The 24,562-nt window shown below is 38.7% G+C and overlaps 1 protein-coding gene across 1 annotated transcript; it reads left to right on the forward strand.

The window, feature by feature from the left end:
• The first annotated feature begins 598 nt into the window (after nt 1–598).
• Nucleotides 599–23,749, forward strand: LOC120526769. The gene is made up of 9 exons (XM_039749919.1): nt 599–1,444; nt 5,978–6,081; nt 6,896–6,999; nt 9,174–9,351; nt 13,901–14,018; nt 15,720–15,811; nt 18,069–18,163; nt 21,790–21,930; nt 23,168–23,749. The coding sequence occupies exons 1-9, from the start codon at nt 656–658 to the stop codon at nt 23,293–23,295; spliced, it is 1,749 nt and encodes a 582-aa protein (XP_039605853.1). The 5' UTR covers nt 599–655; the 3' UTR covers nt 23,296–23,749.
• Nucleotides 23,750–24,562: the final 813 nt, after the last annotated feature.

The raw sequence follows: 24,562 nt of genomic DNA on the forward strand, positions 1-24,562 counted from the left end.
TTGTAAACAAACTTGGATAAAGGCATTAGTTCAATAATAAGTAAAACATATGCAGTATTGGAAGAAATTCAAACAAGACCAGTAAGTGATCTCACAAACTATAACATATGCTCAAACCATATTGTCAATTTTAATTAATTTTACCTCAGTTGTATCTCGTGTCTCCATTTTTGTCTAAGGCTATTTCTTCTAAAGAATTTTAGGAGAAACGCCTGTAACAATGTTGATTCCTATAAATGAAACAACTGAGAATCTCTTTTAAGTCTCACGCGCCATCAGAAGTCAACCTTTGAGGAGTAAAGTTTTCCTATGAGGAAAACTTGGTGAGGATAGAATAGTAAAAACATCCGAGAACACAAGAACGTCGATTACGAAGGATTGCAATAATCTCCGATAGCCCCGATTCACAATCAAACTCCCGTTTGAATGTCATTTACAAATCTTTCCAGAGCATTCCCGATTCATAATTGACATCAGTTGAACAAAAATGACTCCCATTAAATGAAACAATCAGAGCGAAACTACAAATGACTTAACCACTAATCACTTCTTAATTAAACAGTTAGACCTACTGAAAAAAAACCGATTCTATTCGCTAAATAGAGGGCGCAATTGCCAGAACTGCTTTCTGTGATACGGTAGTGATTCACGCACTATGGTCATTCGCGTTAACATGAAGACGTCATTTTCGTTTCTTTTTCTTTATGTTCTAAGTTTGGTTAGCGCTCTCGATGAGCCGCTGCCATCTGAGGTGGACGAGTCCCTGCTTGGTAACGTTTCTGTTGAAGGTGAAGTGTGGGTGAGGAGTCCAGTAAAACCGTTGTTGCTCCGAAAAACCTCATACCAGTTTTCTGCAAACCGCTCTCGACACGTCCAAAGACTGCGTCTACAACCACATTTCTTCCCCAAGGACATAGCATCACCTAAGGCACCCCGCTTTCCCATTCGACCAAAGGATGGTATGAAGAATGTAGCGATTACTCCGATGGTTCGATATCGACTCCTCACCCCTGACTGGGCAAACAGACCCCGTGAGTCACTGTCCGAAATCGGCTTCGAAAAGTCGGGTCAGTCCGCGCGGGCATTTACCAAGAAAGTAGAACGTCAACGCAGCCGGGTGCCAGATGGCGTTCCATCCTTGAAATTTGACTCGGTCCGATCTGAAGAGGCATGGGATCCCCATATTAATGTGCCTCGAAAAGGAATCGTGAGCTACCCGATTGTGCGCCATAAGGGGTCCGCACTTCTACAACCCGTACGGATTAAATGTGGAGACCAGACAATGCGGGTGGAGGTTGACCTGGCCTTTTTCGATTCTGGGGACTCGGGGCAAATGAGAGATGTTTTGCTGGGGCCTGACTGTTCGCCAAATGGCAAAAGTACCTCATCCAGCCGGACTGTAGTTTTCATCTATAAGCTTCACGAATGTGGCAGCAAGCGCACTGTGAGTATGGAAATCAGTAATGTAACTGCACGCTTAGCGGTCTAAGGGATGACCAAGTATTTTGGTGCGCTCTTTTAATAACGCGAGCATCGTTTCAGGGTTTCACCGCCTTGCGCGTGTATGTGTGTATAAATTAGTCATTTTAAATTCTCTTGATGATTTAGAGCTCTTAACATCATGCATGCTTGCATTGTTGCTAGCCGATTTCTGTATTTTCGGTTGGGACACGCAGAGCTAACTAATCCTCCTTTCCTGTAATACTTAAACTTGTCCGCTTTGTGAAGAGTGTTAAATAAAACGGACCATTTGATAAGACTTCCGTTTAGGAGGGGGGAGTTAATACAAACTTAAGGTGCACTCTTTAGCACGTTAGAAAAATGCATAATATGAATTCGATTAAGCAGCTTCAGATAGATTCGTATTATTATGTTGTGGGGAGCCAGAGCTTGTTTTCTTAAAATTTTGAATTCGCGAACATTGTTTAGTTGTTTGTAGATTTGTATTTAAAAGGGACTTGGTCCACGGATAAACCAAATGATTGTATAATGGGTTATATTGAGTCGACTTTATAAAGTTTATATATACAGCGCCTTTCAGAGAACAAATCATTCCGATACTGTGGCACATCAAGGATACAAACGACTGTACAGTTAAGATGTATTTTTAAAGTACTGTACATTAAAAGCAGGGGTAACTGGCTGCCTTAGGATCAGCAGGTTTTTGCTCTGGCCAGTCATATTTTAAAAGTAAATTTGTTCATGATTAATTTAAGCTCCACTTTAGTTTATTTTTATTTTTAAGCTTCAAAACCGTCAATTTCTGATTTTTATACATTAAATTCAATTGACTGTTGCCAATCTAAAGCTCAAATGATTCAACGGTTGCTTTTGCATCTGCTTGTGGTTTACCCACAAATACATAAAATTCATACTTTCTGAAAAATTCCCTTTCTAAGAATTTTTCTGTGGACTGATGCAACCACGGTAGATCAGTGCTTAACCTCTTAAAATGAGAACAAACAACCTATAATCACTATACGTATGGATGGATGTGAATTGCCCAGTACTGTGGCTCTGCAAAAAGCATATTTCGCGTGTGTGTGTTTAAGTTTCAGAAAACTTAAACCCAGATTTTTGCGTCACAATTTTTAAAATTGAGTGAGGAGCATTGTCCGATTTTTATCATGGCACTATCGGTGTCTTGCAGTGTGCCATCATTTTGTAGGTCATCCATTGGTGCTTCTGTTCTATTATATGAAAACAATTGAGCATTTCGCATGCATATTTGTTGCCTGTGAATGAGTCACAGAAATGTGCATATTCACGGGTTCCTTGCTGCGGGCTGAGCGTGGAGTTTGGACCTTGGGGTGATCTGTAGAGATGGCCGAGGCCTGGTATTGATTTCTGTGTAAGCCTTGGTTGTGAAAAGTCAGATTTTTTTGAGGTTTGCTTGACATTTTGTGCCAGGTAAGGAGGATTTGAATTGAATGCTACACCTGCTGCTTGACATTCAGCCCATCTCTCCTGCTGGTGGTCCTGGCAGTAGCGGAGCAATTTTAACTGTGGGTCACATCTGTTTTTGAATTGTAGTGCTGGTGTTATGGGGGACAAAGCTTGTCGGCTGTGCTTTAGTGATGAGCAACATTTATATAGCACATTTTCCTACAAATAATGTAGCTCAAAGTGCTTTACATGGGGGGGGGGGACAAAGAATTAAAATAAGAGAACACTAACATAGAATAAAAGTAAGGTCTGATGGCCAGGGAGGACAAAAAAAAAAAAACGAAACTCAATGGCTGGAGAAAAAAAAATCTGCATGGGTTCCAGGGCATGAGACCGCCCAGCTCCCTCTAGGCACTCTACCTAACATAAATGACCTCGATCAGTCCTCCTTGTATTTAGGGTTCTCGTGGAAGGACTTGATGATGATGGTCATGTAGACTTCTGGCCTTTAATCCATCAATGAAGGGACATCGCAGTGCTTTGATTAGGAGGTTGTGGTGCAGATTGTCGCCACAGAAAACTGGAAAAACGGGAGAAAGTAGGTGTTAGTACGGATTTTGGAGCCACCATGAATAGTAACGATAATTGAATATACAGAGCATCAGAATTAAACTAAAATTAAGTTATTAGAAAACCATGTTAAAGTAATGTGTTTTTAGCAGTATGGGGGTTTAAATGCTCCACATGCTCCTGGCAAATTCCTATTGGCAGGCTATTCCAGATTTTGGGTGCATAATAGCAGAAGGTGGCTTTTTATGTTTAGCTCTTGGAATTCTAAGCAGACACTCCTTTGAAGATCTAAGGTTACTATTTGGAGTGTAAGGTGTCAGACACTCCGATATATAAGATGGAGCGAGATTATTTAAGGCTTTATAAACCATAAGCAGTATTTTAAAGTCAATTCTGAATGGCACAGGTAACCAGTGTAGTGACATTAAAACTGGAGAAATGTGCTCAGATTTCCTTTTTCCTAGTTAGGATACTAACAGTTGCATTCTGCACTGATTGCAATTGATTGTCTTTCTTGGGTAGTCCCGAGAGGAGTGCATTACAGTAATCTAGTCGACTGAAAACAAAAGCATGAACTCATTTCTCAGCATCTTTCAATGATATAAGAGGTCTAACCTTTGCTATACTTAAAAAAAAAAAAAAAATTAGTAAATCACAAATTAAATTCAATCACTAGGACAGCATAATTTAATTTTTTTTGAAGTTTTATTTATTTTCTTGCAATCATTCCATACAAATCAATCAATTTTTACAAAAAGTAAAATTGAGTTAAGAACAAATTGACCCCCACCCCTGAGAGAGCAAGGCAAATGGCGTAAAATTTAAGGCTTGTAAACATACCTAAATAAGTTTGATAAGCCAATAGAGATGAATGCAGAAGACCAAGAAATACAGAAATAATTGCTTCCTCTGTGCTTTAAGAGCTTATTTTAAAATATTACTGATTAGATCCTGCCATGTTTTGAAAAAAGTCTGTACAGGTCTTCTGAGTATTTGATTTTTTTTATTCCCCAATTTCAAATAGTATAACACAAGTTTCCTACTGACTTAAAAGAGGAGAGTTTGGGTTCTTCCAGTTTAGCAGAATAAGTCTGCGTGCCAACAGTGTAGTGAATGCAATCACAATTTGTTTGTCTTTCTCCACTTTAAGCCCCTCTGGAAGAACCCCAAACACAGCTGTTAATGGGTTAGGAGGGATTGTGAGACCAAGGCTGTTTGAAAGGTAATTAAAAATTTTGGTCCAAAATGATGTTAATTTGGTGCAGGCCCAGAACATGTGACCCAGTGAGGCTGGGACTTGATTGCAACGTTCGCAGGCTGGATCATGTCCTGGAAACATTTTGGAGAGTTTTAGTCGAGACAGATGTGCTCGATTATATAATTTTGAGTTGTATAATTGTATGCTTTGCGCATATGGAGCTCGAGTGAATTCTCTGCATTGCTACTTTCCACTCCTTTTCTGATATATTAATTGAGATCTTTTTCCCAGTGTCCTCTTGGATCTTTGAAAGGGAGGGACTGTAAAACTTTTATATATTGCAGAGATGGTGTCGGAGTCCTTGATTGAGCAATATTTTTTCCAGCATGGATGAGGATGCAAGATGAGGAAAATCGGGGAGGTTCTGTTTAACAAAGTTCCTAATCTGAAGATAGTGAAAGAAATGTGTAGCTGGAATGTTAAATTTGGAATGTAATTGTTCATAGGATGCAAAGATGTTGTCTATATAAAGATCACTAAGCAAGTTAATCCCAAACTTTTTCCAGATATTAAAAACTGCATATGTTCACGAAGGTTGAAAGAGGATTGTGTTTCAGTTATCTAGCTGACTGAAAACAAAAGCATGAACTAATTTCTCAGCATCTTGCAATGTTATAAGCGGTCTAACTTTTGCTATATTTCTTAGGTGAAAAAATGCTGTCCTAGTAATCTTATTAACTTGCGATTTAAACATCAGGTCAGAGTCAATAGATAGCCCTAAATTCTTTACCTCTGTCTTGACATTTAATTCTAATGCATCAAGTTTATTTCTAACTAGCCATGTGTGCGCAACTAAGTTGCGCGTGTTAAAGTTGTCTGTAAAGGGGTCCGTGTTTAAACGCGGCTGCCAGTCTTGAACTGGGCCCTTCGTCGCACAGCATTTATGATTTTTTTATAAGGGAAACAAAATTACAAAAGAAAACCCTTGGATATTGATTCGATAGGAACAGCCTACTCGGAATCACTGTCCGAATAGTAATTATGTGGTGGTGTAGGAGCATTTCTGCTTCTGTCCGTTCACAGTCCGTCTCGTTTGGCACAAGGCAAGATTGCCTTCTTCACATGCTTTATGGGATTCTGTGAGAATCCTACAGAGGAAATCTGTTTTCTAACCACTCCTTTTGAGCCCTGTGTTAAACTGACATATTTTTGTATTTTAAGCTTCATCTTGGACTGACCCTATAAAATGTAAGATTTAATATAGAAATATTAAGCCACAAACTTGGCTTCCTGTTTTTATTAATAGCTTTTGTTTTGATGCAGGTGACAGAGACTGAACTGATCTATTCAAATTTCATTCATTACAAGTCCCCATTGAATTCAGATACTGGTGCCCCTTCAGTTAAAGTGGAGTGCCGCTATAGCAGGTGAGTATGGGATTGAGAAGACTGTAGATCCTAAATATTTTATACATTCGGTGTAATTTCCATCTGAGCTATTTTGGTGCTGAGGTAGCACCCGTTTCATGGCTGCACTTGGGTCCTAATCTGGATCCTGAGTTGGTTTGTCATGTGGTGGGTGCGGCAATGCACTGTATCAGTGCATGCTCCTAACCTCCTCCTCCTCCTCCTCCTACTTTGTTTGAGAGCACAGTGTTGAGGCTGTAGCTTGTGTGTGTTGTGTTTTAATGTTTCCAATAGTTGGATTTCTTAGGTACTCCACCTTAGGGCATAAGTAAGGGTGGTGTACTTCTTTTGACAGCCTGGTTCTTTAAGGTCCCCTTTTGGATAGCAAGGATTGCCCATTAGAAGAATGGTGTGGTGCTCATTAGCTGCACAAAATGAGAATATACAAAAGGCAGATTTTCTTAGGGTTTCGTTTGTTTAATTAAAATGTGTTTTATCCTGATTTTATCTACTTCTGTTCACGTGCAGATTTCCTGATAACAGGGTAAGAAACCGGATCTGCAGAGTATGTCCACCAATAAGTTATTTGAACCAGATAATTCCATATACAATTTTAGAGTACAAATGAGGTTGCCTTTAAAAGAATGCACCATAGTTTACCACACTTTTGTAGTAAGATCAAACAATTGTAGACTGTAGATTTATGGGTGGACTTGTCTAGTGGAGTAGCATTTCTGCTGGCTTGTCACTTTTTTTTTTTTTTTTTTTTCTGCAAAATCCTAAACTGGCATTGGTTTTGTCCTTGGTTACCCTTTGAATCTTTGTTCTTCTGTAGGTTGACATCTGTGTCCAGCCAAAATGTAAAGCCAACTTGGAAGACTCTGACCTCGACACGGTCTTCAAAGACTGGGTTTGCTTTTTCGTTTAAATTAATGTCTTGTAAGTAACCATGTGTGTGTGTCCTTTTTTTATTTGTAGGACTGAGAAATTAAGATTTAATTAAAATGATCAGAAAATGGTCTGCACAGCTGAACATTCAGGTACATTTGAGGACTCTGCAGGTACTATAGACCTCAAGGGACAGATTTCAGTAAGTCACTTTTAGGACTTTCTCAGTCTAATTCAGGGTTTCGGGGGCCCAAAGGCTACCTTACCAGGATGATGCAAAAGGCTGAAAAGAGACCTGGACGGTATTTTAGTGCAAGAGGACTACTCTCGCTTCCATATGCACACCACTCCATTTGCAATTCCCAATTTACATGTTCACACAAAGAACAAATTAAATTTATATCTTGGCAGTTTAAGTTTAAAGAAATGGAATTTACAAAGCTTTTCAGTAATCACTAATGTTGAAAGGCAAACTATTGAAGTGACTGACCATTATGAATATTGGGTGAATGTGGCACTCTGGAAAGCTGGCCACCCTATAATTTACTATCAGATTCCTAAACTGGGACATGGGTAGCATGTATACCACACATAAAGCCTAACTTTGTTTATTTAATTTCTGCATTTTCATCATCTTCCAAGGAATCAAAACTTTGGGATGGAGGGAGAAACTTTCACAAATGACCATGCAGGATTCCATGCCACACAGTGGTGGTAGTGGAAACAATTGACAGTATGTCTGGTTTTATCTGCTTCAGGGCCTTCTCGCAATGCTGTTCAGATTTAAAAATTTCATAATGTGCCTCCCTCGATTTTTGACCATATTATGCATATTGCATTGAAGAGACTTTGGGGTTTGTCATGGTCCCCTGGGACCTTCATATGTTGTAAACTTATTTTTTGGAAGAGCAATATTTTAAAAACTGGACAATTTGATACTCCTTCATCGCTTGAAATCTTGACTGATGTCTCCAGAGTATTCTGTTACTCTGTAATTACAATGAAATAGTCAATCATAAACTGGAGAAAATGGTATTAACATTACACTAAACCAGTCTCCTAGCTCCAAGTAAATATTTAGTATTTCAGATATTCATAGGGTACTTCATTTCATACCTAGGTAATTGTAAATGTACTGTATAAAATGCAAAGAAGGGAAAGGTTAAGTTGTAACAGTTAAGTCAAATTGTTGGAAATGCATCAGGGGGACTGAGGTGCCAATGGACTAGTTCTCTTCTGCTTGTGGCCAAGCCACAGGAAACTTTTGCATCAGCAAGTTGTTTCTGGTTTATGAAGAGGTTTTAGCATGTGCCTGGTTGGAGGATTGCCTCAAACGGCCAGAGACCGTTAGTTGCCCTGTACTCGGCCACTTGCCAAATGCTTTTCATTGGAGGAACTTGAACAGATATCATGGTGTACAGTTTTAAGATTTCAAGATCTCTCCATGAAAATAGAATGGTCAGTAGATTTACTTGAACATGAAGTGTGCCACATGTCAACCAATTTAATCTATGGGTGGCAGAATTGTTTCATGCAGACAGAGCAACTTGGGGTTTTGTTTTGTTTGTGCTTCACACATGTGAATGTACCTTAAAACACCCACTTAAGCATTCCTATTAAAGTCCTGGAATAGAGAATGAGAACCAGGATAATTCAGTCTGTCCTGTTGGAATAAATGGTGATTAAGGATTTGGACTTCAAACCCTGAGGCGCTGGGTTCAAATCCTGCTATGGCACTGTGCGACTTGAGCAAGTCACTTGACCTGCCTGTCCTGCAATTGGAAAACCAAAAAAGAAATGTAACCAATTGTATCAAATGTAAGTTGCCTCAAATAAAACTATCGACCAAATAATTAAATGTAAATATTCCATTTGAAGAAATTGGAGTACAAGCTGGGTCTGATCTATTAAAAGTTTAAAAATTCTAAACCTCTGGTACAGTATCAGCAGGTCTGACCTCCTCTTACTATCTAACTGGTTTGTTGGTGGCAGAAGCAGCTCTTGGTTATCCAAGCCAGAAGTTTTGTTGTGGGCATTGTTTGGGGATGGGACTGGTTTATTTAGGAGGGCTTCTATAAAATTAACTTCTCCTAGGGGACAAGACCACTTAACACTTTGTGGTCCATAGATTGGTAATGCAATCTGTTTTCACTTGTTACTGTTGGGTTTTCATTCTTGAGTAATGTAATTATTTGTCTTGTTTCCCACATCTTTGTTAATCACAGCTAATTTTGTTTCCGAGTCTCTCTCCAATGTTTACTATCTGGGAGAGTTCATTTATTTTCAAGTGTCTGTGGATCTTGGGAATCACCAGCATCTCAAACTCTACATTGACAGCTGTGTGGCAACTACAACGAGACACATAAACTCAAAACCTATTTATCACATTATTCAAGATTATGGGTAAGCAGTTTCTATTAACAGAACCTTTTTTTAAAGACTGTCTATGCCTAAACTTTATTCTTGTTAGGTCTTCTTCCTTCCTAGAACTGAAAAGGAAAAAGGGGAAGCTTGAGTTTAACAGTTTAAGTGGGGTGAACACAGGATGGGAAGACATGATGCTTAAAGGTCAAAGGAAGGTTTAATGGTGTAGTTGGCTAATGAAATGTGAAAAGAGAATGGATAGGACTACTGGAGCTGAAACGGATTCCTTTGCAGGTGGTTTTTTTTTTTTAGAATTTTACATGCTAAGCAAATGCCCTGGACCACAAAAGAGAATTTTCAAAGATTGTTCTGCTTAGTATGTGCTTTTGCTTGTGGAAAGACTAACAGTCTAAAATTAGTATTTAAACAAATTCCTGGTACGTTTTTTATTGGGAAAACATTAGTAAGATAACTGAGTAAGTTGGGTTTGGTTCACAATTGTCCCATTGATGCATCCCAGGTATTTGTTGAAATCAAGAGTGATATTACTAGAATTTTTTAAGTTAATGAAATAGTGATCAAGCAAGGTGTGATAATGGTGCAATTTCAATGGGTGTATTTAATGGTGACCACAAATACAGGAATAAATTGAAGAACTTTGAAAATTGCAGTGTTATGTCTTAATGATAATTACCAAGTCTATACTTGGCTAGCAATAGGACAAGAAACCATATTTTCGCAATGTTCAAGCTGGCCTAAAATTAATAAACTGGGTGAACTGAAGGGTGAAAATGCATTGAAATACCCAAAAAATATTTACCTGTGATCATTAAAGACTGCTTCCTGAAGGAACAAAAGGAAATATGAAGTACTTATTCACTCCTTGCATATTCCTCTGGCACCAAAGTATATCTTTTGACCTAATAGATGATATTGAGATAGAGATGTATATGTATGTACAGGTGCCGGTCATAAAATTAGAATATCATGACAGCAATTCCATTCAAAAAGTGAAACTTGTATATTAGATTCATTCATTACACACAGACTGATGTATTTCAAATGTTTATTTCTTTTAATTTTGATGATTATAACTGACAACTAATGAAAGTTCCAAATTCAGTCTCGGAAAATTAGAATATAAATTAAGACCAATTCACAAAAAGGATTTTTAGAAATGTTGGCCAACTGAAAGGTATAAACATGAAAAGTTTGAGCATATACAGCACTCAGTATTTAGTTGGAGCTCCTTTGGCCTGAATTACTGCAGCAATGCGGCGTGGCATGGAGTCGATCAGTCTGTGGCACTGCTCAGGTGTTATGAGAGCCCATGTTGCTCTGATAGTGGCCTTCAGCTCTTCTGAATTGTTGGGTCTTGCGTATTGCATCTTCCTCTTCACAATACCCCATAGGTTTTCTATGGGGTTAAGGTCAGGCAAGTTTGCTGGCCAATCAAGAACAGGGATACCATGGTCCTTAAACCAGGTACTGGTAGCTTTGGCACTTTATGGAGATGCAGATTTCATTTTCCAACAGGACCTGGCACCTGCACAAAGTTAGTCAGCAGCAGGAAGCATGAAGTGCTCTAAAACGTCCTGATAAACAGCTGTGTTGACCTTGGACCTCATAACGCAATGGACCTACACCAGCAGATGACATGGCACCCCAAACCATCACCGACTATGGAAACTTTACACTGGACCTCAAGCAACGTGGATTCTGTGCCTCTCCTCTCTTCCTCCAGACTCTGGGACCTTGATTTCCAAAGGAAATGCAACATTTACTTTCATCAGAGAACATAACTTTGGGCCACACGGCAGCTGTCCAGTCAAGACGCTTCTGACGCTGTCTCTTGTTCAAGAGTGGCTTGACACAAGGAATGTGACAGCTGAAACCCATGTCTTGCATACGTCTGTGCGTGGTGGTTCTTGAAGCACTGACTCCAGCTGCAGTCCACTCTTTGTGAATCTCCCCCACAGTTTTGAATGGGTTTTGTTTCACAATCCTCTCCAGGGTGCAGTTATCCCTATTGCTTGTACACTTTTTTCTATGACATCTTGTCCTTTCCTTCGTCTCTCTATTAATGTGCTTGGACACAGAGCTCTGTGAACAGCCAGCCTCTTTAGCAATGACCTTTTGTGTCTTGCCCTCCTTGTGCAAGGTGTCAATGGTCGTCTTTTGGACAACTGTCAAGTCAGCAGTCTTCCCCATGATTGTGTAGCCTACAGAACTAGACTGAGAGACTATTTAAAGGCTTTTGTAGGTGTTTTGAGTTAATTAGCGGATTAGTGTGTGGCACCAGGTGTCTTCAATATTGAACCTTTTCACAATATTCTATTTTTCCGAGATACTGAATTTGAGACTTTCATTAGTTGTAAGTTATAATCATCAAAATTAAAAGAAATAAACATTTGAAATACATCAGTCTGTGTGTAATGAATAAATCTAATATACAAGTTTCACTTTTTGAATGGAATTGCTGAAATAAATCAACTTTGTCATGATATTCTAATTTTCTGAACAGCACCTTTATATGCAAATCTCTTGGCAATAGTCTCGTCTCAAGTCCCGTCCTCCTCTCAACCATTTCTGGTTAACTTCCCACGGCTCCTGTCGCTTCGCATTCGTGTGAATGGTTTTGTCAGACAATTCCTGCGCACTTGCCGCTTATAAATTTTTACATTTAAGTTCCCAATAAAAGACATTTCCAAATATTATTGAAGAATTTCATCCCGAAGGGATATCGACAGAAGAAATAAGTATACGGGCAATCCTAGCACCGAGAAACTAAGTCAAACAAATTTAACATGTTGATCAGTTACATGGCAAAATGGTTAAATGCGTATCACTAGACTATACAGAAACCGTTGGTGGTGATCGTGTGGACCTTGAAAACCTCAACTTACAATATCCTGTAGAATATCTACAACCGTTTAACACCGTCTCGTCTTCCACCGGCATAATTACTATTGAAATTTATGTGTGAGTAATGGGCTATGCAATAGGACAAGATTAGTTATATTCAAAATTGGTCGAGAAATTCTGACCTGTAAAATTAACAGGTGACAAAGGTAGTGTAGTACATCTTCTGCAGATAACATTAGACACCAAATAAGATCTTGATATTACATTTGTATTAAAACATTTAGTTTTCCGTTTTGGAATAGCTTTTGCTATGACAATTAACAAATCTCAGGGACATGCATCGTGACAACACAAGGTATAACTGCCCCAAGTCTCTCTCTCTCCCTCTCTCTCTCTCTCTCTCTCTCTCACTTTTTCAAATGTAAGTCCAAACATGGAATCAAAATTCAATGCAATAATTCCAAATTGGTTTTACTGAAGTTTTACAGTAAAAGTGTAAGTGTGAAAAGTATTCATGTTAATTTTAAGGCCGAACAGAATGAAAACGTAGAACGCAACATGAAACACAATTTTCTTTCAATTTATTACATTTTACTATGACTAGTTACTTGTTACATATTCCTAATAGAACTGTTTACATTCTTACAATTCTCATGAAAATAACACTGTTTAAATTGAGCCATGAAGTGGCTAGCACGCAGTGCCCACCTGGGGGTTGGCGAGTAAAGCGTAGTTTTTAGAAATTGTCTAGAATGGTTTCTTGACTTCAAGCATATAATACTCAAGTGCATACGACTAAGCACTAAGATACAAATAGTGAACCATATGAATGCTGTAAAAACACTAACACCCCTACCATTTACTTTTCTGTAATTGAGCAATAGTGATTTACTCAGTGGCAAATATTCAGGCTGGCTATTTGTCAGTTATTTAGGTTTCTGAAGTATATTGCATTTGGGAGAAAATGAAATGACAGCTTAAACATTTCCAACAATGTTAATTGAAAGACTGTCTGTCTGCGTTTTTGTGGCTGATCTTCAAATGTGTTAACATAGAACTGCTATATTCTTGAATCTGTTCACTTAGAACTCTATTTTCCCTTCACCAGAATTAAGCTCTTTTGGCAAACTTTGATTCCAATATCGTTTGTCAGTTTTGAAATTAGATGGCTTTATTTGGACTTTCTCATCCTGGTATTTCCAGCTTTTAAAATCCTTTTAAGGGAACCTTCCTGTAAAAGTTTCAGAGACCATTAAACTATTGCTACACTTTTTTTTTTTTTTTTGCTGATCTGAGCAGCATTCAGAGGAAAATGGAACCTTCTGCCAAAGATGTCCATAATAAATGTATACTGTATGTCATTTCAGTCTAGACAGGCTTGTGGCTTTGCTCTTCTGATGGCAGATATAAATATCACAAATCTAAAGTTAAACTTTCGACATCATTGACAAGTTTGATCCAAGATCACTCACCATAGCATCTGCTGGTGCTTCTCTCCTGGAATTCTGTCCTGTTTGTCTCTTATGTGAAGTTTTGTCCTTTTGCATCTTTAATATGTATATACAGTAATTTAAGTGGCTGGCCTCTCTTGTTAGTTTGTCATGTTTAGGTTAAGTGCGATAAGTAATTTATTGCTGTTTGCAGTAGTCAAATCAAACTCCTCTCTGTAATTTGCTATTTATACCCTCTGAGGTTAAACATGCCTGCTTTTTCACCTTTTCAGATGTCTAGTTGATAGCCGAACAGAAAATTCATTTTCCACCTTTGTCTCTCCCCGCACCAATGAAGTTCTTAGATTCCAGATGAAAGCCTTTCAATTTGAGGACCACCCTGCTGATCAGGTGGGATCATGAAATCTGATTCTCCCCCTAAAACCACATCACTCTACCTCTTTCTAAATTGTAAACAATGTAACCGTTTCACTTTCATGCCAGATATGTTGTTGGTGGTGGGTATCCAGCATCACTAGCTGTGAAAATTATTCCAATCTAGCTTTATTGCAACATTCTTTTGGATGTGTAATGTATCAAAATAGCAGCTCGATATGATTTCAGTTGCTATCTACCAAGTGTAAGCCTGGGAAACTGGTTTCCCATCCCTTAATTTGTTTATTGCTTGATGTGCTTAAAGTCTCTGGCTACCTGCAGCCCTGAATTGGAATAAGCTTGGATGAAAATAAGCAGATAATCTGGTCCAGGTCACTATTTGACTCTTAATACTGGCTGTTTATCATAGCCTTGCATTAGTGCTTGGAGTTAGGTGCTGTATCAAATTCACTACATAGATGTAGTCTTTCCTAGATCCATTTATACTTTGCTCCCTTTTAAAATTGGGATGAGAAAGCTACTCAGCCAGTGAAGCTTTTCTATCTTGTTTGCTCAAGTCTTGCTGTCCACCACACTACTTGGTCATTTTTTTTTTTTCTTTATATCTGTGGTTCAAGTGACAATGTTTTGCAAAAATCTGCATGTCCCCATGTTCTTGTGAATAAATTAATGTAACATCTGGGATCCACTGTACTAATTCCTTTAACTTTAAAAACTGTGTGCCTTTCCTGAAAGGGTTGAACTCCAATTTCACCTCAGTTTATACCTCTCGGTCCTGAATCAGTCCAGCTGATCTTTTCTAGACTTGCTCTAGCACTGCAAAGTCTTTTTGTACTATAGGCACTAAAATTGTACACCGTACTCCAGGAGAGCCCTCACTAGTGAATTTTATTTATGCATAACCGCCTCCTTTGACTTCCACATTGTGCTGTTATATCCTGGCCATTTTCTTAATGGTGCCTGTACAGATTGTCATATTGCTCCTTCCTCAGCATTATGGTGGTCATCCCTCTTCTCTGTAAAGTGGTGGCCACCTGCAGTTGGCACAAGTTTTGACTTTTTTTTTTTAAGGAAAAAACCTGTACTTCTCAGATATCTAGACACCTCGTGCATTTCAACTTCTGTTTTCATAAACTTCTACGGGTATACTTTGGCATCCTTTGTCACTGGTGCCATTTCATCCTGGTATGGTTCCTGCTCAAACTGCGAACCAAGCTAAGCAGCTAAGAACATCCCACTGAAATGAGTTGCCTCCTGTTTAGGACTAATATGACACTTGCTGCCACAGAAAGGCAAACCAAATCATTAAAGTCCATTGACACCCTGCTTTGTTTTTCTCGCTTTTCCTTACAGGACCGTTAGGCCATTTTTACCAACGGGATGTGTGGTTGCTGACCTAACGATCCCAAGAACACATTAACATTGCAAACCTGTTTCTGGGTATATACTGTGTAAAGTTTAAATGTTTCATGCTACTTATGAGTTTGTTTGTCTTTTAGTGGGGTTGTTAACCAATCTGTGGAGACATTCAAGTAAGAATTCCATTGTACTTTGTACACATAACGGACTTGGAAATGGACTACTTTTCATAAGTCCAACATGTGTACTGTAGGTTTAAACTTGGAAGACATTCCAGTATGGGTGATCTTTTCTCTCGCTAACTTTAGTTCCACTAAAATTTCAGTATCTTTACATTAATGCTCTTAATCCTTGCAGATTTTCATTCATTGTCATGTAAAGCTGAGTGAGGACAGCAGTGTGCCCAATGAATTTTTGAAGAGCTGCACGTTTAACCCAGTCACAGAAATGTGAGTTATGTTCCTTCTGTTTGAATTTTGTGGTGAGTAGTAGGTTTGTGGATGATGGGAGAAGAAGCTGGTGAAGAGGAAGCTACATGATATGAATCAAATTTGAATCTCCACAAGGTTTTAGAAGAGAGGTTCAGTGATAACAAATATATATAATTAAAAATATCCTTCCTAAAAGAAAGCATACTAATTTAGTGCATTGTTTATAAATAAATAAAAGCACAATGTTTGAGACCTAGGAATCGAACACTGTTGGGTTTTTTTTTGTTTAAAAACAGAGGTATCTGCCTGCCTGCCTGCCTACGGTGTTAAACTCACAACCTGGTGGTCTGCAGTGGCTGTTGGTTTTTCGTCTATTGATTTTATTAATTATGTAGGGCAAACTGAGGGGCTAACCTTAACATAGAAAAGAACCCAGCCCTCCCTGTCCTACCCTGATCCACTGGGTCAATCTCTATCCTTTTGCAACCAGATTTTCCCCAGAAAGGAATCCTGAATAAGCCACAACAGGAAAGATTTAAAATTGTAGGAAGCCAGGATTTACAGTATTGAGCAGCAGAAGTCCAAGCTTAAATTGCATTGCTGGAGGCACCATTATCTGTGCTATGAACAATTTAAGGTGTATTAACTTGTAGAATGAGGACTGTCAATTTTCTACAGTGAACTGACCAACTCCAATCGTGGAGGGCTATCGTGGATGTAGGTAATCCTTCCTGCCACTCCCACCCATTGGTGAGCAATTTCTGCTGTTAACCGACTTGCTTTCTCTTCATTTTAACTGCATTATTTTTGAAGACTCCTCCTGAATTATTTGCCATTTCCTTAAACAGCCAATAAAAGTGAGATGTGAAGCAAGCCAACAAGTGACCAGCTGTTGTGGTCTCAAACTTCATCTCTGGATTTCTTAATAGCAGATTCTTGTTGGTTAAACCTTTTTAATTCCATGGTTTATTGATGCTCTCATTCTGTCACAGCAGATATTTCCAAAATAGGAAAAAAGAAAAGAAAAAAAAAATCACAAAGCATCTAAGAGCATTTTTAAAAATGTTTTAGTGCCCCTGAACAGATTATCTGAAAATTACAATACGGAGTTTTTCACTTTTATTATAGACACAGGTTAGCTGATCATATGTTCCTTTAATTTGTATTGCATTATTTGGTTGCTAATTAAGAAAAACAATTGAGTTAGTAACCAATTTTTGCTATTTTTTCCTTAAATTTCAATCTGCTTACTAAGAAATGGTTAGAATGTAAAATTTGCAGCCAGGGTAGCACTCCAGGATGGGAGTTGGACACCCCTGTTTTGTAATGTGGTTAGATGCCTTCCAGTGGTGGGAAATAGTTGGACTGCTAGTGGCCTAAAACGGAATAATTTTCTTTCAGGAAGTTTTAAGTGGAAGCAGAGTGGTCTTAAACATTTTTTTAAGGCAAATATGTAATATTTAAAGAAGAGAGGTAACGTGTAGGTCCAAAAGAGACTAGAACCTGTGCTAGAACATGTAGTGAAGCGCCAGGTAGTGCAAGAGAACCGAACTGCGGCCCATCAGTTGCTGCTTACATGGAGCAGGATGAAGTCTGTGTAGAATTCTGAATTAGGTGTGCTCATAGTTTTGATTGCAAGAACAAAACCTTGCATTAGAGAAATTGGGGAAGAGGGGTTATGAAATATGGGAGTCAATTGATAATTAACTACTGCTGCTATGAAAACACGGTAGTTTTACCTTAGTTTTGTCTTTGCTTTTTGTGATTTGTAAACCCTTTTGAGTGTCCCTGAACTTCACTTATGTAAAGCAGAACCGATAATTGGCCAACTCCAGTTTCTGAAAGTCAAACTTGGTCTATTTCTGTTTTAAACATTTGATTCTGCCACTGATTTGCTGTAATTCTCAAAGCTATTTTGACTGTTTGATCTTGTCCATAAGAAGTTTGCACCCAAAAAGAGAAAACGATGTTCTTCAGATCCTTTTCAAATATTTTGTGAAGCATTGTATGCTGGATACATTGGTGTGTAAATGTGATCAAGTAAGCTGGTCATCTGTTGGCCTTTTATTTTCCTGCTGGTCAACCTGAAAAGAATTAAGGGTTTTGAACTCTCAAAACTAATTAAGGCTAAACAAGTTTCCTCCATTTGTAATAGTAATGGGTTAAGTGACTGGAATGAGAACCTGCAGTCCTCATCTGAATTGGACATCCTTGCTGTAAGCTATAACGCCAGTTGTTAGGTGCTTGACCAATAGAGGTGCTTGTTTTCTTTCAGGTGGGAAGAACTGGAAGGCTGGTCCCAGGCCTGTGACTGCTGTGAGATCCGTTGTGGGAGGACCCCGCGAAATAAGCGGGTTGCCGGCTTTGCAAGTAATTTTTTGTGTTTCAGTTACCTTTCTCCATTTTGTTAGTGTGGTGGTGGGAGGTGGCTCTGCAATATATGGAATCCCTGCCATTGAGTGGTTAAGTGAAAAGCTCATTTCAGGAGAGAAATACTTTATCTAGGACCAATTTGTAAAGTGCAATGAAAGGTCATCTGTTCCCCCTCCTTTTTATCCATGTACTCTGGTTATCCAATGATGTCCAAATACAATTCTGTGAGAGCTTAAATGGCTAAACAGGCCCAGTGTTTGGGTGAGTGGGCCCTGTGATGGGCTGGTTTCTGCCCAGAGCCTGATGCTGCCAAGACCAAACAATCCAATTCAGGGTCATGATGGACCAAAGCCTGTTTTGAGAATGTTATGAGATTAATGGGTGGAACAAAAGATACTTAGCATTTTAAGAATACTGGACATAGATGGGTGTTTTTTAACATGTATTTGAAATACATTTCACAATGCAGAGAACAAATTTCATTGAATAAATTATCATTCAGTTGAAGGCAGTTCCTTGTAGACATTCAGATCTCATTTGGGGATTTCCTCCACATGCCTTTGTGTACGGGGGGGCAGGGTTGCTGGATTAGTAAACTGACTTCATTATGGCATGTTCATTTTGTGGATTCAGTAAGCCGAACCTGCTGTAATGAAATGATATTTTAAATGTAAACTTGTGGTACCTTTTGCTACTATTCACAAGACTGACAGCAGCAGCGCAAGGTGGTGTGTTTTTTTTTTTTAATATAAGGTGGGGTTGATTTGAGGTTTTGTTCTCTTCAGCTTCTGTAAAGTGTTAGCTTACCCCTACAGACAAAATAATCTAAAAGGGCCTTTTCCAAACTGTTGCTAAAACATTGGAAGTACACAATTGTGTAAAATGTCTTTATAGGCTGTAGCATTGTTATGGAGATTTAATGTTCGTTCACTGGAGCCTAGCACAGACACTGAAACATCTCAAAACCACTATCCCTTCACCCATCAAACTTGGCTTTAGGTACCATGCAGTCCAGAAGGTAGTGTTCTACTGGCATCTGCAAAATCCAGATTTATCTTTCAGACTGCCAGACACTGGAGCATGATTCATCACTCAAGTCCAATGGTGGCATGCTTTACACCACTCCAGCTGATGCTTGGCATTGCACATGTAGTGATCATATGCTTTTGTATGCAGCTGCTTGCCCAAGGAAGCCTGTTTAATGAAACTTGCAACATACAGTTCTGGTCCTAATGTTGCTTTCACTGGCAGTTTGGACCACTATGAATAATACAATTTTAAAAAAGAGGTTCTTAAGTTCTGTGCACTTCAGCACTTGGTGGCCCTACTTTGAGTCTGCATGGTCTACCATTTTTTGGCTAAACCGTTTTCTCCTAGACTCCACAATTTTATAGCACTTGCTAATGACTAGGGCAGATCTAGCACAGCAGAAATGTCATGTTTTGTCCATTCAGTATACAGTGCATCTGGAAAGTATTCACAGCGCATCACTGTTTCCACATTTTTTTTGTGTTACAGCCTTATTCCAAAATGGATTAAATTCATTTTTTCCCACAGAATCCTACACAACCCCCATAATGACAATGTGAATAAAGTTTACTTGATTTTTTTGTAAATTTATTAAAAATAAAAAAACAGAGAAATCACATGTACATAAGTATTTACAGCCTTTGCCATGAAGCTCAAAATTGAGCTCAGGTGCATCCTGTTTCCCCTGATCATCCTTGAGATGTTTTTGCAGCTTCATTGGAGTCCACCTGTGGTAAATTCAGTTGATTGGACATGATTTGGAAAGGCACACACCTGTCTATATAAGGTCCCACAGTTGACAGTTCATGTCGGAGCACAAACCAAGCATGAAGTCAAAGGAATTGTCTGTAGACCTCCGAGACAAGATTGTCTCGAGGCCCAAATCTGGGGAAGGTGACAGAAAAATTTCTGCTGCTTTGAAGGTCCCAGTGAGCACCGTGGCCTCCATTTGTAAGTGGAAGAAGTTCGAAACCACCAGGACTCTTCCTAGAGCTGGCTGGCCATCTAAATTGAGTGATCGGGGGAGAAGGGCCTTAGTCAGGGAGGTGACCAAGAACCCGATGGTCACTCTGTCAGAGGTCCTCTGTGGAGAGAGAACCTTCCATAAGGACAACCATCTCTGCAGCAATCCACCAATCAGGCCTGTACAGTAGAGTGGCCAGATGGAAGCCACTCCTTAGTAAAAGGCACATGGCAGCCCGCCTGGAGTTTGCCAAAAGGCCCCTGAAGGAGACTCCGACCATGAGAAACAAAATTCTCTGGTCTGATGAGACAAAGATTGAACTATTTGGTGTGAATGCCAGGCGTCCTGTTTGGAGGAAACCAGGCACCGCTCATCACCAGGCCAATACCATCCCTACAGTGAAGCACGGTGGTGGCAGCATCATGCTGTGGGGATGTTTATCCTGACTAGTCTCCCAGTTCCTGCCACTGAAAAAGGGAAAGATGACTGCAGCAATGTACAGAGACATCCTGGATGAAAACCTGCTCCAGAGCGCTCTTGACCTCAGACTGGGGAGATGGTTCATCTTTCAACAGGACAACGACCCTAAGCACACAGCCAAGATATCAAAGGAGTGGCTTCAGGACAACTCTGTGAATGTCCTTGAGTGGCCCAGCCAGAGCCCGGACTTGAATCTGGAGAGATCTTAAAATGGCTGTGCACCGACGCTTCCCAACCAACCTGATAAAGCTTGAGAGCTGCTGCAAAGAGGAATGAGCGAAACTGGCCAAGGATAGGTGTGCCAAGCTTGTGGCGTCATATTCAAAAAGTCTTGAGGCTGTAATTGCTGTCAAAGGTGCATCGACAAAGTATTGAGCAAAGGCAGTGAATACTTATGTACATGTGATTTCTTTTTTTTTTTTTTTAATAAATTTTGAAAAAACCTAAACTTTTTTCACATTGTCATTATGGGGTGTTGTGTGTAGAATTCTGAGGAAAAAAATTAACTTTTTCCTTTTTGGAAAAAGGCTGTAACATAACAACAATGTGGAAAAAGTAGTGCGCTGTGAATACTTTCCGGATGCACTGTATATTGCATTGGATGATCTGTTCTTGGGTTGTATATGCAGCTTAATGTGACAGCACATTGTATTTCATGAGGGTTTTTGCAATAGTACACTAATGTTATGAACATTTGTGCTCGAGTCGCAGCAAGCACAATTTCAGTGTAGGATTTCTTGAATGAGAAATGATTAAGAGTTTGAATACTTTGGCAAGGCTCTCTTGTATTAGCATTGTCCGTTTCCTCTTTACTGTTAGTTGCATTGGGAGGAATTATCTGCACATGGGCTGAAAGAATATTTCATATCTTAAAATGCAAGACACCATCTTTCAGAATTTTACAAGATGGAAAAGGCATCCATTTTATTCCTGTGTCAAAACTGTAAAATGTGTTAATGAGAGAGGTAAAAGTTTGAGGGCCTACTCAAAAGTAGGCTAATGGAAAATGGTCACTGTGTTGAAAAGCATATAATTCTCCTTGAAGCCGTGTGATGTGTGAGTTTTTAACAAGATAGTCTGTCTTAATGTCTGTTCCTGTGGTGGCTTTTTTTTTTTCTCTCCCTCCCAATCCCTACGGCTGGATCAAAAGACTTTTCACAACTGGACACAAACTTAATAGTTGGACCGCTTCAAATCACAAAGCCTAATGGTAGCTCCAATTTGATATTGAACAGTGGAAGCAATCATGAGAACCACACCCTTTGGAGTCATATCCGGGAGCATCTAGAAGGTAAAGGAATGCTTCTATGTTAAAGTATAGAAATGAAACCTTTTGAAATGAAGATCTGAAGGGAGCACTAAATACTTCATTTTAACCAATGTGTCTTAACAAAGTTGCACAACATGTATTTACAGTATATTATCTTGCATTCTTTCAGGTGAATTGCAAAATATTTTCCACTAACTTTTGGTCTTTTGATTTAAAATGTGATTCCTTTTTCTTAATGAAACATGGATTGATACTGGAGCTGTAGCTGATATGACTCCTAATATTTTTAAACTTTGGGGAACAAGCACTCATTGATGGATCAGAGATTTTGGGAGACTAAAATGGCATATAGCGTTTTTTGGGGTTTAATCCTATAGTCATGTGCTATACTTACTAGCTTAACGTTCATGCACCAACTTTCCCAAAGCAGGCAGGTTTGTGTTTAGTGCATCTCCATTTCTGAAATAGGTTAAATCTAAGGAGATCTTCCGGGATAAATTTTTATTTTTAGAAGCTGTTGCTTAATCTACAGTCAAAGGGATCATAAATTATATGTTGACATGTAGAGGCATAAACCATACATTACAAGGTGGTAGCCCACTATTGGTTTTGTCTGAAACTGCAGAGCTAAATTCTGACTCTGGGATGATGGTGATGGCATGTTTGTTCCAGCTTATTCTGTAATGCAATATCAGTCTCTTAATTGAAGTGCTTGTTTAATCGCTTTCTCTCCACCTCTACCTGTGGTCTCCCAAACTAAAGATGTGACTTCCATCTGACATTTTTAGAGTGGGTTTTATGAAAGTCATGACAGTATGACAAGCAATCGAAGGCAAATAGAAGCTCCTATTAAGTAATACAACTAACATAATACAAATACAGAAAAGTTTAGTTTTCCCTTGTCATTTGTAGTACTGTTTTTCACCAGTGCATAGATGCCTTTTAAATTTTTAGTGAAATTTTTAAAGCCCCTCAGATGTGTAGTTTCCTCAACGATGAAGAATGATGCAAGCAACATAATGCATTTTTAAATAGTATGTTTTCCCCATAAACTAACAAATTTAGTTTCTGAATGAATTAAATTTGGAAACCAAGCTTGAGCTTCCTCAGGATTTCTCACCTGTTAAGAGATTGTCTGTCTGTCATGAACAACTGACCACTGAGTTGGACAGCTGTGCCTTTGTGATGCAGTGCGAAGTTTGTTACTCCTACCATGAATGTGTGCAAAACTAACTTTTTTTTTATTTTGCTCTCTTAGGTACCTTCAACATGGGAATTATTCAGATCTTTGCTATTGCAGCAGCGATGTTGAGTGCTCTTGGATTCCTCATTGGGGTTCTATGTCTCTGCTCTTTAAAATCAAAACCATCATCATCAAAGACGTGACAAACTTTACAATACATTGTCTGATTTTTCTGTTTTAAAGCAAATTGTTGCTGATGGCATTACCTCCAATAGTTCTTATGGATCATTGGAATAGATTTGTGTGGTGTTTTGAGTTGCTTGCTTTAATAAAGATTGTATGTAATGCAGTTACATTAATGAATCAAACCTTTTTAAAAGTGAGATGGTGGCTTGAATTGTAGAAAGGTTTTCTGAACTGTATTTGTTTAAATGGTTTGTTCTTCAATGCAAACTCTATGGGGCTTTATACATGGTGCATAAAGTTTTTGGGATTAGGACTGGTGTCAGTTTTGTACCTCATTGAGTTAAAGGTTGCTAGATAAAGCCCCTGCCTTGAATATACACTTGTATGCTTTATCAATCTTTCAAATTACTTTAAAGCATTAAATGGGACTTTTGTTGAAATATAAACAAGACTGGTATCCAAATCTCTCGTGTGGCTCTCAAAATTTACTCAGGTGCCCACTTTCCCTGCTCTTTTTTCAGTTCAACTGATTTTATATTGGCTTTTTACTTTAAGCAGTTTTCCAGTATGTGTTTGTGTCAATCCAGTAATTTTACTAAACTGGGATTGCTCTGTAGTTTTGTATTGGAATGTAGCAAGCAAGTATACTACATGACAGACTGGACCTTTTACCAAAAAAAAAACAAATGAGTTATTTGTATGGATTGTTTAATTTTAATTTAAATATATATTCACAAAAAATACTATAGATAACAACCTAAATGTGTATAATGACCCATCTATTTCCTAACTTGCCTTGCTTAGATTTATGGAGAACTGAAGGGTAAATCAGGAATGAACCTTCCACAGGATGCCAACCTATCATTCAGTAGCCACACCACCACACAAATTGCTTGTTCAAGTCATTATTTAGCCAGACCTGAGTAGCTTTAATATATGGTGGTGCTGCTGTAATACAGATATTTGACCAGTTCAGGATTAAAACTCTGATCTGCACTAACCAGAATAACATGCTTTAGAAAAAAATGTATTTTGCAGCCCAGCCTTGGGGATATTAAAGGCAAATGGAATGAAGCATCTTTTCTTACAAAAGATGTGGCTCAAAGTGTTTCAGACGATGACAAAGAAATAGTTACAAGAAACAATTTAGATAAGAATGGTAATGAATAAATGGTATACAAAAAGTAAATGACACACACACATGACATATAATTGACAGGTCTATCTTTAAAAACTTCTCTCTTAATCTTGACACAACTGAATTTGGGGATTTTGTGTTATTCT

The sequence above is a fragment of the Polypterus senegalus genome, chromosome 3, assembly GCF_016835505.1.
Source record: "Polypterus senegalus isolate Bchr_013 chromosome 3, ASM1683550v1, whole genome shotgun sequence".
NCBI lineage: Eukaryota > Metazoa > Chordata > Cladistia > Polypteriformes > Polypteridae > Polypterus > Polypterus senegalus.

Excerpts from the sequence above, each read along its gene's own strand:
- LOC120526769 (XM_039749919.1), top strand. The coding sequence starts at position 656 with ATGGTCATTCGCGTTAACATGAAGACGTCATTTTCGTTTCTTTTTCTT. Across the intron at positions 1,445-5,977 it reads AATGTGGCAGCAAGCGCACT|GTGACAGAGACTGAACTGAT; the intron begins GTGAGTATGGAA and ends GTTTTGATGCAG. Across the intron at positions 18,164-21,789 it reads GCGGGTTGCCGGCTTTGCAA|ACTTTTCACAACTGGACACA; the intron begins GTAATTTTTTGT and ends CTGGATCAAAAG.